Raw genomic sequence first — 19,102 nt, forward strand, 5'->3', positions numbered from 1 at the left:
TATACATGTTGGTCTCTACAGCATCATTACCAATGACAATATAACATCATAACAGAATGAAAACCCAAGTGTCCTCAATGTGACCTGTGTTTTCAAAGTTTTATATATCCTCTGCATCTGAGAAAGAGGATGATAATTGCTCTGCTAGTGTATTGTCTAGATGCAGCCGTCCCCGACTGGCCTTCTATTATAAAGCAATGCTTCATTGATCTTTGCATGTTCTTCTACATCACATACCTGAAGGATGGTGATCAAACATTGAAACACACACATCTCTATGTAAATGAAACCAGTTGCACACTGTATTAGCAGGCCTGCCTTGCATTTAAAACTCCTAAATTCTTTATGGGTATGAGTTCCAAGTCTCATACTTCCCTCATTTTATCACCACATTTACCAATTATTGCTAGATTATTTATGTTGCATAATAGATCTTGAATATGAAGATACAGTATTGGAAATTTCTCCATTATAATTAAAATCCAGATGTCTGGATCAAAAATATAAAATAATACACACAAATTCCACACTTCCCTTACAAAGTCTAGGAATGGAGAAAATACTATTAAACAAAAAGCAGGAATATAGTCAATGAGATTTTTCTCCCAGCTAAGAGCTTTCCATGTCACTTTCAAGCACCAGCTGGCTAGGCAGTGTCGTCATGGTCATGATAACACATTGATTGATGTTATGCTGATACTGACTAGGATCACATTATTGGCCCTTGAATGGTTGTGGGGGATAGCATTTTTCTGTTTATTCTAAATAACAAATGAGGTCCAGTGTTGCCGTGTCTACATGTCATCTTACTAGATTAAAATTGATGATCTAAAATCTGGACATTTCAACATCAAGTACTGCAATTCCAGATCTCAGACTTTATACCGTACATAGCAGAATTCAGTTCTTCTCATCTTGATAGTACTATTTGCAGTTATCAAACCACAGATCTCATTTTAACAGATTTCTTTTGCTAGAAGGGCAGGTAAATATTACAAGAATATGGTGAGCCACACTGATGTAAACAAGGCAAGGTCAAATCACAAGATTCATACAGACTTGACCTCACTTGTTTGCATTGCAAGGAGAAATGCAGCATCCAAGGCTGCAAATGAGTAAATCTAAATGCTATTGTTATATGCTATGTGCCTTTAATTCTGATTAACCTAAAATAAGAGGCTGGGATCATCACACACCAAGTAATACATTGTTAGGACGAGTTATCTTTTCATGACAGACAATATTAGCTTCTTATTTGATTTAACAAGAGTGCTGCTATATATTTGGCAACTTACCCTGTTTTTTGCACATAAGAATCATATCATCATTTTGTGTCCAGTAAATGCATAACTTTATCTTCAAACATTTCTGATCATTTATTGCCTACCTGAACCTACATTTTTTTTCAATGCTTAGATCAGTCAAAGTGATTAATATCATTATTAACTCTGCTGTTAGAGCTCCAGATTTGCATTTTTTATAACTGTTTTCTCTAACGATTCCTAAGTGAAATTTTGCAGCCCATAACACAGAAGAATCAAGTTCAAAACCTTCCTGTAAAAACTATTAGCAATAAAAAAACACATACCATACACTTACCAATTTTGCCCCAAATCTGAATGTGATAGAGCACTCAAAACCCAATGTGCAACTAAAACACCAATACATACCTCTCAAATTCAATCAAGAAAATTACTGGCAATGGCAATATGTATATTTCAGATTTCTCATGCATTATTTAAGCTACACCTGTAAATAAAATATACTTGGGAAAGAGAGTCATAATTATCAGTCCATCATGTTTGATAACTTGCTTCTCATCATTTAGGCTGAATACTTAACAAAGAATTAAAATGTTTTATGATAAAGATCCTGATATTTTTAACATTTATAATGCCTCATTTTTTTTAAAGTGAACTAGCTGTTTAGTATGTATTGTAGTAAAGAATTTTAGATACTACTTTGCTCTATTTACTGGCTGAAATATATCAGTCACACCAACAGAAAGTGAGGCTAGAGTTCTTCATAAACGTTATTTAATTTTTTTACCTGCATGAGTTCGTTGACAGCTCATAGTGAAGTTTTAGAACTTCAGATACTTTAGTTAAAATCCCATCTGGCAGTGTTACTTTTGTTTGCACTACTTAATTCTTTTAACTTTTTTATTCTGTATTTTAAGAAAGCTTACTATGAAAAATTCTTTTAAAAAGTAATGTAATAAAAGATGCTGCACAAACAAATAAAAGAATGTATGTTTTATTTACTACATTATTAATTTTAATTATAATTGTTTTATTATAATTGATAAAATGATATAAAAATATACAAAATGATTTCACACCAGACACTTTTATTGTCCTATCACAATTTTTTTTTCCAGAACAGGTTTTCCTAAAATTTCAATGGAAAAGCATAGTTCATTATTATTTATAAAAACTTCCACCAAACCCCAGTCAGAACATTAAATGGACCTCCATTTTTTCCCCACTATATAGTTATCATGAAAATCATGAAGCTTTTTTTTGAACAAATTATAGAAAGCCTCAATATTATCTGCACAAAAAATATCCATATAAATTTTAACAAAGGGCAGAAGTGCTCTTCAAGAACTTTTCTTTTAATAACATGAATAGTTCTTTAAAAATATTTTTTTGAAGAAGTATTCTTTTAATAATATTAATGAAAAAAGAGCAGACGGATTGAGATTTCAACTGATGCTCTTGGTTTGCAGTGTTAGCACTTTACTACAACGCCACTGGTAAATTAAATAAGAAAATGCATTTAAATAATATGAATTTTAATAAGGATTCAGTTTTCTTGTTTATTTTTTAGAGACCTTATAAAGAGATTTAGAATTTTTGAATTCAAGAAAAATGAAAAATTACCCTTATTCTTATTAGGATGCTAGACAGGCATGCTACCAGTCGCACCAGAACAGCACATTCAGGAAAAAGCAATAACTGCTTATATTTTCATGCGCTTAAAGGATGACTGATGAGAGAAGAATGAGATCCAAATGGCCAAATTGATGACAGATACAGTTTGAAGCAAGATCAGCATATATGTATTTTGATAGTTATCTTAGGTATAACTGGGCTTCGCTAAGTTTCTGTATTAACTATTAAGCTTCTAAATGGCGACAAGTAGAAATGGGTAGGACACCATAATTTTATCATTTGGTCGAACAGATACAGACCCACTGCACTCGCTGTGCAATTCCGCTCCTAATTTGAGAGAGAATATCTCACAGGCAGCCCGAGAGTTTCCCAGCCCTCTTCCCTTACCACAACTTCTCAGGAGGATTTTCAGCTAAACAGCCATGCCTTGTCCGGGATTCAAACCTGGGCCCATCGATATGCCAGTTAGCGTCATTAACCAGTATACTGGCCGGGCAGCTCCAAGTGTTGACAAAAGATCATCCACATTTTTGTCAGGCCATAAAATAAAAGCATTTACAGTTTTTAAAGGTAAGAAATGTGAAAAATTAATTATGCCCTCACACAGATTCAAACTCTGGATCTTCTGCTGCTAGCTGAAGTCACATCATGGGAGTAAGCATAGAGAAAAACACTAATTCCTTGTAATGCAAGTTCTCGTTTCACATACAATTTATTTACAGAGTTTGGACAAAACTGATGAGTCCAAAGTTCTGTGTATTACTACAAGAAAAATATCCTAGATTCTGCCTCCTATTTGAAGGATCACTGATATATATTTTTAAATAAATAAAAACACAAAATATTATCGTTCATTAGCAATTTTTTTCACCATCGGTATGCAGAAACAATGTAAAATAAAATTTTTACTCACTTTTCATATTTTGGTACATTTACTCCAAGGTATGTTGTCACTTGCTTCATAACTTCATCACATTTACCTAAAATGTTAACATACATTACTAGACAACTCTCTTGTTAATTTGGAAATTTTCAATAAAGTGTACTGTGTTAAAATAATATTTGGAAACAAAAACTATAACAAAGCATATGTAACATTTCATAAATCTTAAAATTTTATGACCACACAAATAAATTTCGCAAATATTCTTTATGAGTAATACAGGGTGCGACAGGGGAACTTCCTTATTTGAAATGTGCGCCTTCTAGCGACATTTATTCCGAGAAGGGTGGGGTGGCACTCAATGAAAAGAGAGATGTCTAACGTTTTATGTCACGTAGGTTTAGTACCGATCATGCAGTGGACGAGATAGGAGCATGCGTTCACCGTGGAGTCGTACCTTTCAATGTACTACATTTCCATCCATGTAAATTAGCAGCGGTGCAAAAACTTAATCCACGCGATTTTCTTTCACGAAAAAAAAAAAAAAAAATGCATGCAGCAAAGCTGTTCTTGAAAATATGCCTCATGATGCCCTTGTGTTCTTTAGGGATGAGGGTCATTTTCATCTTTCCGGTTGCAGCATGCATTAAGCAAAACATGCAATAATGGAGTGGCATGAATCCCCAAGAATTTCATGAGCAGCCCCTCCATACAGAATGTGTGACTGTGTGCATTGTCCGGAATAGGCATCATTTGACCATGGAGAACATTTTCTTTAGAAGCCTTATCTACTTGCAAGGTGACTGTCAGTACGCTCGCCTGATATAGCCCCATGTGATTTCTTTTTGTGGAGCTATCTGAAATCTCTAACGTCCAAAGATCCTGGCTCAACTGAAGAACAATATTCAAGCTGCTATCAACAATATACCTGTTGATATGCTGGTAAGAGTGGAAAGAAACTTCAAAACTCTACTATCTCAATGCATTGACCAGAACGGAGGCCATCTTAATGATATTATTTTTAAACCATAATTATTATTAAAAAAATAAATAAATAAATAAAATAAAATAATAATAAAAAAAAAAACTTTTAAGTGTTTCTCTAAAACTTAAAAAAATTAAACTGATTTAGCGTATACTATTTGTGTTACTCATTTTTAAAATAAGGTAGTTAAAATATTATGGATAAATGAAAACCATAAAGCTCTGGAATTTAAATGAAACTGCACCAAAAATATAAAATTTGTACACATAACAATTTACCATGTATTTTTAAAGTTGCCTGAGTGTCTTTAGATGTCCACTGTAGATTTACTATATACAACTTAGGCCGCTTGATATGAGGTTTATGAGTCATCCAAAGACCATGGTATCTTCGTAACACCTGTGTTTTAAAAACATATCAAATGAATTTAAACATAATGTTTGCAGTACAGCACCTCAAATTAATATATATTAGTTTATTCAATATAAAATAATTTTTTGATAGTACTTTGTTAATGCTGTTATTTTTTATTAATGATTTTCAGTATACAACTTGACAGTAAAAACTGCAAAATGTTTCAATTAGAATAACAGACAAAATTTGTTATAACAACTATAAAACTATATCAACAAATGAATTTTGATTAACCAAGTTCTGCGTATCAAAAAGCACTATAAGACAGCAATAAAAGTAAAACAAAATGACAGATTTCATAAAAGATCGCTTAGAATTTAAAAAAAAAAATTAAACACACTTTTTGCCAAATAATAAAAAAAATAAAAATTAAATTAAAAAGGAGGGACATTTCAAAACTAAATAAATTCTGCATACAAATATTCCAAGACTTTAAACATACAAAAGATTTAAAAATTAAGGCTACAAATAAAGGTCAACCATAAAGCTTGCAAACAGGATTTGAAAAAGTATACCCAAAGTGAAGCTCAAATCTGAGGGTAATTACAACAGCAGAATGAATGTGAGTGAACTGCTACAGACCACATTTAATGATTTGATATCAGACATCAGATATGTGAGCAGATATACAAGTTTGAGAAATTAATGTACTCTTAGTACGGAGGAGACTCTTTGCAGCCAACACGTAATAGTCCACATAATAATTTTCAAACCACCCAAAACATAGCAGTCCATAAATATTTGTGCAAATATTTAATTCAATGTAAATTTCAATGATATATGCTTATTAGAAGCCTAGGAGCTATAGAACATCAAAACAAAAGATTTGTTAAAAATTTATAAACAGATATATCATTAAGACACAATAACACGGCGAATAAATACTAATTCAGAAGTCAAACAACAAAAATCAGCGTTATATTTACAAAATTTTCACAGGACTAGTTTCGATGGTTTTACTAAACCACCATCCTCAGCTGCAAAACTGCAAAAGAACAAGATAGGAAATAATGATTAGATAAGATAAGAAAGCTTGGACAAGAATAAGCAAGTGGCGCCATCTGTCGGGGAAACCAGAACTAAAACATAATTTCTTTAAAGGCCAAAGGCAAATTTGGATCGTTAACTAAAACAGAAAGATTTTTATGAATGTGAAATGCCTCTAGAAAATCCAGTTCTCCAATGGAAGATGTTTTTTGAATAATTTTGGCAGCAGAAAAATTGAAAGAGTGATTTTCGGACCAACAATGTTGAGCAACAGAAGACTTCTGTGTTTCCTTTTTTCTAACATATGCCTCATGTTCCTTGACGCGAAATTTTAAGGCTCTCCTAGTTTGGCCAATGTAAATCAAACCACACTGGCAAGGAATCCTATAAATACACCAAGAATTCATATGCGGAATGGGGTCCTTGAGTATGGAACTCGGAATTTTACTGATGGGAGAATAAACAACCCGAAAGTTAAATTTCTGTAAAATATGTGCAACTTTATAGCTAATTGATGGAAAGAAGGGAATGAAAACAGAATTTTTATAATCTTCTAAAACAAGAGTGTGCCTTTTAGTGTGTTGAGATGAGAATTTTTTAACTGCTTGATTAATAATGTTGGGTGAAAAGCCCCTGTCAATAGCTATTGCTTTTAAATAATTTAGTTCTTCATCAAAACGTGCTCTTCAAGTTTGCTCCTCCAAACTAGCCCTTGATGAAGAACTAAATTATTTAAAAGCAATAGCTATTGACAGGGGCTTTTCACCCAACATTATTAATCAAGCAGTTAAAAAACTCTCATCTCAACACACTAAAAGGCACACTCTTGTTTTAGGAGATTATAAAAATTCTGTTTTCATTCCCTTCTTCCCATCAATTAGTTATAAAGTTGCACATATTTAGCAGAAATTTAACTTTCGGGTTGTTTATTCTCCCATCAATAAAATTTCGAGTTCCATACTCAAGGACCCCATTCCGTATATGAATTCCTGGGGTATTTATAGGATTCCTTGCCAGTGTGGTTCAATTTACATTGGTCAAACTAAGAGAGCCTTAAAATTTTGTGTAAAGGAACATGAGGCATATGTTAGAAAAAAGGAAACACAGAAGTCTTCTGTTGCTCAACATTGTTGGTCTGAAAATCACACTTTCAATTTTTCTGCAGCCAAAATTATTCAAAAAACATCTTCCATTGGAGAACTGGATTTTCTAGAGGCATTTCACATTCATAAAAATCTTTCTGTTCTAGTTAACGATCCTAATTCCAATCCAAATTTGCCTTCGGCCTTTAAAGAAATTGTGTTTTAGTTCTGGTTTCCCCAACAGATGGCACCACTTGCTTATTCTTGTAAAAGCTTTCTTATCTTCTCTAATCATTATTTCCTATCTTGTTCTTTTGTGGTTTTGCAGCTGAGGATGGTGGTTCGGTAAAACCATCGTCGAAACTAGTCCTGTGAAAATTTTGTAAATATAACACTGATTTTTGTTGTTTGACTTCTGAATTAGGAATATATCACATTGTTATACATCATCTATAGGTAGGGATATGTCTATTAACAAACTGTTCTGTACTGTATGCTTCTTTTTTGCTTACCAATTACAAATAAGCATTGCTGATATTATGAAATGTTTTCCACTCCCGTATGTGAATAGCATCAAGTGGCATTGGTCAGATTAGGTATCAACTGACAAGCTTGTCAATGCATGAAGTCTGCCTTTGCTGGGATATGCAACATGTCTCTGATTTTATTGCAGAATGGCACATATCTGCAATGATTGGAGAAATCTTCCTATGATAGGCAGATAGTTTTCCTTGGTGCTTTCTTTTATAGTACCCCTACGGCTTATTAGTCTACTGTTGGAATGCTTCCATCAGTTTTGTAACTATTCTCCTCATAATATACACAAGCTATTTTTTAATTTATAATCATACAAGCCATGGTTCTTTTAGGTTTCCCTCTATTATACTAACTTTATCAGATCTTGCTTGATCAAGTGCGTTTGGCAAATGATGGAACAAACCTACAACTAATCCAGAATACTGAAAATGAATTGGTTCATATATTTTGTTACACGTCAAGATACTATCACTGAACTGCATATATTTGAAACTTGCTATATAACCACAAGTATCCACAAGAGAGATGACATTAGGGCAGACAGATTGTTCCCATTTCTATAGCTAATTTATCTGAACAAATTGCACACTGCTCTGAGACCGAAGGTAATAATATATGTTAATTTTTCTTACATTTTGTTAACTCCTCAATTAATGCGTCTTTTCATTACTTGTTCTTCTTCACCCAGCTCATCTTTGCACCCCAGAGTGCAAAGGTGTTTAGAACATACAAATATATTACAGGCAGTGATTGTCAAATTACTCTTCAAACTGAGGTTATAATTTTTGGTATTTACATGTTAACTGAGAAGGATTGGCTATCTTTGGCAGTGCTTTGATACAACTAATTTTTCTTTATTTTGGGTGAAAAATGTTTGGAAGTAGCTTCTAAAATAATTCTGATGGGTTTCCTACTCTCAACTATTATAACCTTATGCTGCCACATGAACTCCACTAAGCCTGATTTCAAATGGTGTCTCGCTGAACCCCTAAGTTTCTGCCGCTTTGAAAACCCTATACCATTCAATATTTTGCATATAAATTTCAGAATGTGCAAACTGGAACACTAATGAGTATTCGACAATATATTATACTCTAGTAAAAAAACTAACAGCATCGTCTTCATCATTTGGTACCTGCATCTTATAGATGTTCTTAAAACTTAGCAACATCATACAGTTGCTACAGTAATTAATTTGCGTTACAGTGCCAAAGTTGGCAATTAATTGCTCTTTTTTGCAAATTTTATTTTTTTTCTCCATTAACTCCAATTTTTTATTCAGATTTTAACCATGTCTTTATCATAAGAAATGCTAGAACAACAACATGGGAACAACAGCTGCGGAAAAAACTCGAGTTGCTTAATTTGTTTTCTCTTTTTCACCCACTATATTTTCATTTAATGTCACGTAAAGCGTATGAACGAAAACTAACTTGAACAACACTTTTGAGGTGCAGAAAATAAGTGCTGTACAACAATGGCAATACAAGTTACAATTGCAAATTGGGGGGAGGGTAACAGCCTTGAATAGTCCATTTTATAGTAACATTATATTTACTGCTGTTTATATTGTATCACAGAGGATTGGACCACTTGGCTCTGGCACCTGCATTCATGAAAAATTTACATAGGCCTCTTTCAGAGAACAGGGCCAGAGTACATTTAGAAAATGATAAGTTTTCTTGTTTCAAATACAGCAACAGTTCAGAACAATGAACTTCAAGCAATTTTAAAAAGTTATACAAATAACTACAGTAATTATGAGCAAGATGCTTTGCATTAAGTTTACAGTATACTGCCATGAAAAGTAGCACCAGTTCATTAAAAATTAGAAGCTTTATTTTCTTACTGTTTACATCAGTAAATTTATTTTTCTTACTCAAGGTATACACGCACTTGTGATATTGCTAGGATGAAATCCAACAGAAACAGAAGAAAAGTTCTAATATTTTATTTGAAAACTTAGATGCTGCTCTAGTTGTATGGGATTTATTACAATACCACAATGGCATATTTTAAACATTTTGATGACTATTTTTAGCATCTATACAGCTCTTTGTCTCAAAAAGATTAGTTTGCTGTTTACTCTGATTTTGTATGCTCTGCAATAAGATGATATAAGTTTCACAGTTGAGTTAAAGTAGAATTCTAATAATCATTATGACTGCTTAATAGATCAATGCCTGTAATCTGCGCTCATTTTTAGATGGAAACAAAGAAAATTCAGCATTACAGAATTAACAGCATTTTTTTAAAAATATATAATAAGCAAATATATTTTTGTTAGGACTTTTTGTTAACTTCTAGTAGTTTTATTAATCTAACTGTATATGTGTGAAATGTAACAGCAAAACTAGTGTAGGGATTAAACTAAGGTAAAATTTTACTGTAGGGGTTTTATATAACCATGATATTTATTTAACATTTTTTTAATCAAGAGCATAAAAATTACCCTGAAAGAAATTTTGCTGGTGAATATGACACTAAATATTTTCACGTGCTTTTACAAAACAATTCTTTATTTCCTCAGAATACATCCCTCTCATTTATCCCCTTTTCTTCAATAAGTTTTCCTTTTACTTTCTTTGCATAGAATAATAATCTATTCTATAAATCTTCATTAAGTAATTATCAAGGTATGATACTTTTTTAAAATTCTTGCAGACATTATCATTTCAACAACAGCATCTTGGTGTTGCTGTTAGCACTGATGTTCTAATAAACATACAGTGTTTTCAACCATGTTGTGTTTATCATACCCTTATTTTGTTCTAAATGTTTTCTTCTTCCTCCCTCCATGGAGGTAAAAGTCCTTTGAAGTTTCAAAACATATGCTAAGTGATAAATAGCCTAAGGCTAAACGCAGCCACTGTAACAACCTAAGCACTACATTCGCACACAACTATATGCATGTGCATACACTTTCCCAACAGACACAACTAGATGGGAGACCATCTTGAGAATACATATGTTCTCTTGCAGCTCTTTCCTTAAAACTGGGTTTTTCTTCCATGAATGTTATAAAAAAAAATGGTAGCAGGAGACCCATGTTATCAGTGGTCAAAACATTTGGCTCCTCCCCTTTCTCCACACATAGATTTTCCCACTAAATTTCTCCGAGCCCTTTTTAATAGTTTTCTTGTTCTCATAGTGACATTCTATTGCAGCTTTCAAGCTCAGAAATTTTTTATACATGTTATGATAGTTTTAAAGTCTAAGAGATGTGGTGTTACCAGTGCTTCTAAACTTATGTGAAGTCATAATATCTTATTCATCACTGAAAAAAATTTTAGGAATAAATTTTGCATTATTATATGTATAATACAGTATATTTTTATCAATTAAATTCAATGAATTTATGATTTTATTTCATAGACATTCTATTTTACATAGCTTTCACTGTTATCTGCAATATGTCTTGAAATGAATTACCCATGGATACAAGGTACTACTGTTCTGCCATTAGAAATTTCTAAAGTAATAAAAATGCTAGAAATCAATGGACATTTATCATAATCCATTTATGGAAAAGCAAAATCCTTACTATTGGCATTTTTAGGAAATTTAATACCCTTCTGATTCAGCTTACTTTTATTCCAAGTTTAATCATGTATTTAATTTAGAAACTTTATTTCTTACTGTCCAGTTTCTTTAGTCAAAGAAAGGGTGCATTTTTTTTTAAATCATGGATTAAAAAAGGAGGGATGGAGCAGCTCTGAGGTGATTAGTGCAAGTCTACTAAAAGTCAGTTTGGTTACTTTACTATAGCTTTACTATAGCTGTTGTTCTTTACTATAGCTGTTGAATAAATATATTAAAGAAATTAATCCAGTAAAAATGTGCACCAAAAGAATACTTAAGTGAAATAAACTTTTTTGGTACAACTGCCCCATTAAACTTATCCTACTAGTTGCATAGTTACTCATTCCTATAGATCTACACTTAATCTGATGCTGCATATAAGCATACAATAGAGAATTAAAATTTGATTCCCGGAAAATAGCTTATTTAATCTTACATGCAAGAGGGGAAAAAATAACATATTGACATTTATATAAAATATTCATATTGAATATTTTATATAAATCTGCCAATTTTCATTTTTTACAGCATTATAAATAACATAAAATTAACAAAATTTTTGCTCCTGCAGTACTTGATAAAATGCACTTTGCTGGAAGCAGTTTAGGATACCTTTCATAACAATCATAATGCTGAATACACAAATCTGAAATAAAAAGCAACAAGTAAAATGTTTGGCAAAGCTTTTTTATAAATTCTTTGTGAAAACTGAATAAACTAATTTTAATAAATTAGTTCATTTCTGATTTATTTAAATTATTATGCTATAAAGTTTTTTTTTTTGTGAAAAGTGTAATAACAAAGCATGTATTAAAATTATGGAGATCCTAATATCCAGTACTCTCATCCAGCATGTTTCTTTTTTATAATAACTACATTAAACGCAACTGAAAACTTGATAATTAAAAAAATTAAAATACACTTTGACTGGGGGAGAAGACACATTTTTTCCTGTTCATAAAGAGTAATTTTTTATGTATGGCAGTCATGTTTTCAACTATTCAGTCAGCAAGGAACAGAATAACAATGTGACAGGTTTTACCACGTTTAAACACAGAAGGGAGGTATCTGCGAAAACTGCAGGTGTTTTTGCAGATGAACCTTCTGCTTTGTCAGCTTGTGCTGAAAATGGATAGCTTCATCACGTTCGTCATCTTTCATTAGTTTCCACAGGGATGTTGTACTCAGAATTGCAGTTCAGATGTATGAAATACTGAAAGGACAGTCTCTATTGCAACATGACTCATGTTAATTTCAATCTCATCTCTTCTTCATTTTGAATCGTCTAAAATTTTTCTATTTTGTTTTTAACTTCTTTGAGCCACATCCCAACCTCCCAGAAAAGGTTAAGTACCTTTTTGCAATCATATTTCCTCAATAATACATACCCTTAAACTTGTTCCAAGACACAGAATCAAATCAGCTTTTGATACTGCTTTGACAGCTCCTTTCCAATTCATTGGCCATGACAAAGTCCCTTTTTCACCAAAATGAACAATGGTATCATGTAATTCTGTTCCACATTTTTTACAAAAACGACCAGTTTTATGTCGATGCAAACCAGTTCGTTCTGTGACATCAAAAAGACGTATATACTGCTTTAATGGTTTACATTTTGGACAGACCTGAAATAAAAGACACAAAATTTCTTTCAAGCTATAATAAATATGACACTATTAAATTATTATAAAAATCTTAGATTAGGAATATTTTAATTTTAGAAAAATAACTACTCTTCATAATTTAAAATTTTGTTAAATGTTAAATTTAGATATTACACAAGGGCACTAAAAATAAATAGGTACTTTATTAACCCCTTCGCGCTGACTGTCACGTATATGTGCCAGCAACGAACACACTTATCTACCGGCCAACACGCAGGCGTGCCAGAGCATTGTTGCATTTACTACCGACTGTCACGTATTTGTGCCAGTACCTTGGAACGTTTTTCAAACTATAATTTCTGCCACAAGATGGCACTGTATGTCCATATGGTTTCAGATACATGTACATTAGACCTTCTACTCGAAATGAGAGAAGCATGACTCACATACACGTGTTTTTGATTATCTAAACAAACGGGGAACTAAATGTTTCCGAATGGCGTGATTTATGACGTCTCTTTAAATCGCACTTTATTCGCACGTGGTAGTTTTTTATTGTAAGTAGAAGTTTTATATGCGCTAAAGCGTTGAGTATTTCGGTTTACAGTTCAGTTTTTAGAAAATAATTAGATCTTGTTAGACGTGAATTCTTTCTGTTTTTACCGTTTCAATGTCGAAGCGTCGAAAATGTTTAACAGAGCATGAAATAGCAGAAATGATGCAAAATATTTCAGATATTGATTCTGAAAGATTAACTGAAAGACATTTTCCAAAACTTTGTTCAGAAGAGACTGATAAGAAAATGAGACGACGATGCTTCGTTTGTTCACATTCCCAGAAAAATCCTCCAAAACGGCAAATGAGTTATTTTTTAGTTCAAGGAATGTAACGTAGGACTGTGTGTAGATCCCTGTTTTAAAATTTTTCATACGAAAAGAGAATTTTAAGTAATATATTTAGTTTCCAGATGTATAATGTTAAAAGTCATAAAATGGTGAGTAATTAAAATAAAATGTGTAAAATATGCATTTAAACAAGAAATAAGGTAATTAAAGTATATATATATATAAATATCTATAAAGCATAAGCCGTTTAAATACTCTATAGAGCATTACTAAAGAATGCGTTGATACTTCGGAAATTTCATGGATTTAGGCTTAGTAGCAAAAAAGCCCCCGGCCCTGGAGAGACGCTCGCGGAAGACACTGCCGGCCTCCGCGACAAGCGCACGTTTTCGCTACCCGGCTCGAAGGGGTTAAGTTATATTTATTAAATATTACAATAATTTAAAATTTAATAAAGTTATATATAATATATAATTATGAAATATAATAAGAATTAACTTTATATGTACCTTTACAGAATACTAAACCAATTTTAAGTTCTAATTGTTATTTGGAATGCTTCACTTGATATGATGATAGTACTAATGAACAGGGGAATGGAGGTAGATATAAAGATTGAGAACCATTTATTTCGAAAAAAAATCAAACCACTACAAAACATATTAATGTTTTTCTTTCATATGATATAATAATGAAATATAATTATAAATTTTAAATGGAAAGTAAACAGTTTTTTTTTTTTTTTTTTTTTTTTCAGATTTAACTTACTTTAAGACCATTATGATGGTTAGAGAAATTTTCAGTAAATTTTAGATCTTCTGTAAATGAAAAGTCTGGACCAACATAAAATTGCTGTATTGGTCCAAATATAAAATAGCTTTACATATCCGACAATGCTACATTTTCAGAGGTTATCCACCAAAGGGTGAAAAAGGTTTTGATAAAAGACACATTTATATAAACAATCTAGTAAATTTGAATGTTCTAAAACGAATAAAGGAACAGTCATCATCATAAAAAGTATTCATATTATAAATAGTTATTATTAATGCACTGTGCACATCATTAAGTCAATACTTCTATGAGGTAATCACCTTTGAAAAGCAATTTAAGTGCAACAAAGTCAATAGAGTCCGAAATCCACATATTAAATAGTTAGACCTCCAGCAATTAAATTTTTTTTTTTTTTTTTTTTTAAATCTAGGAAAAGAAAATATAATACTAAAGAAAAAGCAACTGTGCCATAAAAGCAACTTTTCACTCGACTGAGATTCCTACATATCACTTTCAGACACTTACTGGTTAGAGAATCACACTGTGGTCAATGACTATACATTAATTGACACTGTACTGACATAAGCCATGACTGCACTTTCAGCTCTTGAGTAATTGAGGGGCAAACAATAAAGGAAACCACATGACATATTTGTTTGAAGATGATGTTGCTCATACTGGTTTTCTTTTATTGGTATACCAGCAGGGAAGGAGGAATGAATTATATTTAAGTTCAGTTAATAGATCAAATTGCATTCTTTCTTTATTTTACGATTTGATTAAGTTGGCTATTTTTTCTAGGCTATTATTACAGTTACCTTAACAAAATTATAGAGTTCCTAAAATGGAGCTGCTGAAAGATCCGTCAAGCAAAAGCATCTTTCATCAATCAAGCAAATGGTGGAATTGCTGCAAAAAATGTATAAAGGCATATTTGTCTCAAAATTATTCAAGAGGTATGGCACTAGAAAAATAGAAAAAGGAAATTTTTATGAATCTGATACTCTACTGATAATGAACAGTGGGTCATTCATTATACTAAAATATATGATCATGAAAAAGCGATGACTAAACGAGTGAGACAATGTTGAAGTGAGGGCATGCAACTGACGAGTTGAATGCTAATGGCTCAGGCCAAAATATTTCATTATGAAATGGACTTAGAAACTGAGAGTACATATTCAACAGGCTGCTAACCAAATTAAAAAATGGCCATAGTATAAGACAGTCAAAAATTTCAGGCAGAAATGCTTCGGCTGATACTGAAGCAGCAATTCGCAGATAAATTAATCAAACTGAAGTAACAGCGAAAAGTTATCTCCAGATAAAATTTATAACGCTGTCAAAACTGGTCTTTTCTAAATATTATGTGCTCCAAAATATCTTACAACGTCTGCAGAATAGGCCCCAACTATTGTCAAAGATTCCAAAGGGAAACTAACAATTTTGGTAGTGCAAATGTTGCAGGAACACACAAATGTGAATTATTCATAATTGGAAAAAATACATGGTCTTGTATATCTAAAAGAGTAATGATTTTTTCTGCCCTCTATCATTCCAATGAAAGAGTATGGATGACAAAAACATTAATGAATGATTGGTGTGAAAATCATTTCATACCCAAGGTTCAGCAACATTTGAAATCAGAGTTTTACCAGATAATGCAAAAATGTCCTGGTCATAGGTAACTGTTGAGTTCATAATTCACTTACGTTTTAACAAAAGATAACATCTTCAACTTACTCTGTCACCAAATTGTACATCCATAATTCAGCCAATGGATATTGAAGTACTGCACACTGAAATGCAGCTAGAAAGCAGAATGTTTTAAAAAAATCTGCTAAATATTCTGAAAAATGTGGCAACAGCACTGAAGAATTTTGAAATATTTTAACGTAAAATCTGCACTGCATATTAGCACTGCATGGTCATGGGAAGATATATTAGGAGATACTTTTTTAAATGCTCAGCATAATTTAATGAACTATCATATTTCACAGTGATGATGACATCTGCAAATTTGAAGGTTTCCTGATAACACAAGCACAAAAAGCAAAATTTTCTAATTGATGAGCTTTGTAAAAAAATATGGAAAAATGATAAATGAAGATGGTATAACAGAAATTTTTCCATTATGATAACAATGGGCTAATTATCAATCAACTAGCAGACAGTAGGTTTTAAATTCCAAGAATATTGCTATCAATAGTGAAGAAAGTGACAAAAAGGTTACTGAGGATTAAAAGATTTTGAATAGCAGTTTAGTGGGAATTCTCAGCATGGCATATAAGCACTTAACAATGGAACTGTTTAAATGAACAAGAAATTATGTCTACCAATAAAATTAAGGAGAAAATATTATCACAAAAAAATTAAACTTAGAGAACATCCATTGAAAGACATATTTAATAAAACAGGCAAAATGATATCCAGTTCTTCTTTTCTTCCTTCTTCTTCTTCTTCTTTTTTTTTTTTTTTAAATCATGATTCCTTTACTGTCTTAATGGCCGTGGTAACAACTATTTCATATTTCTTATTTTATAATTTATACACACATATCCTCTTACTAGATTTAAACTGATGGTCTAGAATTTGAAAATTGCTGAATTTTGGGATGATTCTGAATTTCGGGCTTTCCACTCTATTAACCATCTACATACATCAGTTAATTCCCCTGTTATTCCTGTTCTTAACTGTGCTATAATTCTTTTTTTTTTCTGCTTTGAAATAAAATCATAAAGCAAAAAATAGAAGGAAATAATTCTTGAAATAGAACAGAAACTTCAGGCTTTAAAAAGGATGAGCAAACATAATCAACATAGAAATTTCTTCGATCAGATAAACTCTTAGAGATTTGGGAGGGGGAATCCTTATCCTTACTTAGTGAGGAAAATCCTAATCCACCTTTATTTCCCAATGAAGCATGTTTACTTACGAATTTCTGTGCACAAATAATCATGTCTGCCAATACAGAACAAAATTTATAATTTAACATTGAGTTTTAATCAGTGGGTCTAGGTCTACTTTAATAGCTCACCTTTTGTAGTTCCATATCTAACATCTTCAACTATACAACCATTATTCAATCTCATTTAAGCTGAATACTTCAGAAACTATGCCAAATGAGATTAAAATTAAATAGTTAAACACCATGACCTAAGGTAAAGCTGATGTTTACTTTTCAGTATAGCAGTTTGCTTTTAAATAGTTTCTCATTGCTTCAAATGAAAGATATTGTCACCAAATTTATATTTAGTAACTAATGTTAGTAGAATTATAATTAATACTTCTCCCCCCCCCATGTAATGCAGCGCAAGACATATTTTAAGAGAAAGCTACTACACCAGAAAAATAAAAATACAGGAATTTGTACATTTAAATAGATGTCTCGTAATTTATATTTAAATTGAATAAATATAATTGACTACTGTGTTAGATGTAACCATAATTCTACTCTTTTGCTTTCCAGAAATCTCGAGAAGCAAAGGAAATTACTAGAACTCTCGTGACCAATGAAAGCTATAAAAAGCCAGAAAGAAACATCTCAGCTCAGTTGCTTACTTAACTGCTGTAATTATTGTTGATCATATTAGCTTTCTCTGCACTGTGAATGGTATTCTATTTAACGTTTTAGTAGTTTAAAATATAGCAACTGATTATATTGTGTAATACTGTACAAATATCTTTGAGGAAAAATCCAGCGTTCTGTTACATTTCTTACAATAAGAATAAATTTTATTAACTTTTTACTGGACTTGTGCATTCAATCTATTACAAACCCCTACATATGCAACACATTTGGTGTCAGAAGTGGGACTGAATGCCAATAACAAGAGCAATGGAGGAGCAGTTAGACAACTGATTGCAGCCTTTGCTGCATTTAAAGAGGTGATGCAAGCTGGCCAAGAATCTGTTAAAGAGGTTAAAGAAAGATGAAGCAGTTCCAGTAAAGATGGAAGCTGGTCAAGTAGAAATGAAAGCAGGTCAAGAAGAAATGAATAGAGAGATTACCTGTAAAACAGAAAACAAATTTGAGGTTATGGATGGCAGAATTGATGCTGTTGAAAATAAAGTTAGACACATTGAAGAAAGAGTTTCTTCCATAAAAGAACAAATAGGGGATACAGTTTCTGCTGTGGAGCAACAAATCGAAGGAAGAGTTTCTGCCGTTCAATAGCAAATTGATGACAGGGTTTCTGCTGCTGCCACCAAAGAAGTTGACACTTTAAAGAACTGCATAGCGACAGCAAGAAGCAATTCTGAGGGTTTTAAATTTTTACTCATGTTTACTTGTCCGAAGCTATCCACATATGATGGGAAGACATGGCAAGTGTATAAGACAAAAAGTTTCTATAGTGACGGAAGCAAATGGATGGGATTCCTCATCTCACCACTTCTATGAGAGCAGACACTGCAGATATTCTTCAAACTCTTCCAGAAAACCATAGATTAGACTTCAAAACTCTAACCGGCGTATTGGAGCTGTGCTTTGGCAAAATTTTTAAAAGACTA

General features: G+C 32.1%; 1 protein-coding gene across 1 annotated transcript in view; it reads right to left on the reverse strand.

Annotated features, from left to right (window-relative positions):
- Positions 1–19,102, reverse strand: part of Sirt7 (sirtuin 7) — a 75,593-nt gene that overhangs the window by 15,406 nt on the left and 41,085 nt on the right. The window contains exons 6-8 of the mRNA XM_035377270.2: positions 12,756–12,992; positions 5,044–5,164; positions 3,811–3,877 (exon numbers count right to left, since the gene is read on the reverse strand). Of these exons, the coding sequence (XP_035233161.1) occupies positions 3,811–3,877; positions 5,044–5,164; positions 12,756–12,992 (425 nt within the window). The remainder of the gene's footprint in view (positions 1–3,810; positions 3,878–5,043; positions 5,165–12,755; positions 12,993–19,102) is intronic.

Source organism: Stegodyphus dumicola, chromosome 3 (assembly GCF_044657685.1).
Source record: "Stegodyphus dumicola isolate Sdum_Otavi_A_Nest chromosome 3, ASM4465768v1".
Classification (NCBI taxonomy): Eukaryota; Metazoa; Arthropoda; class Arachnida; order Araneae; family Eresidae; genus Stegodyphus; species Stegodyphus dumicola.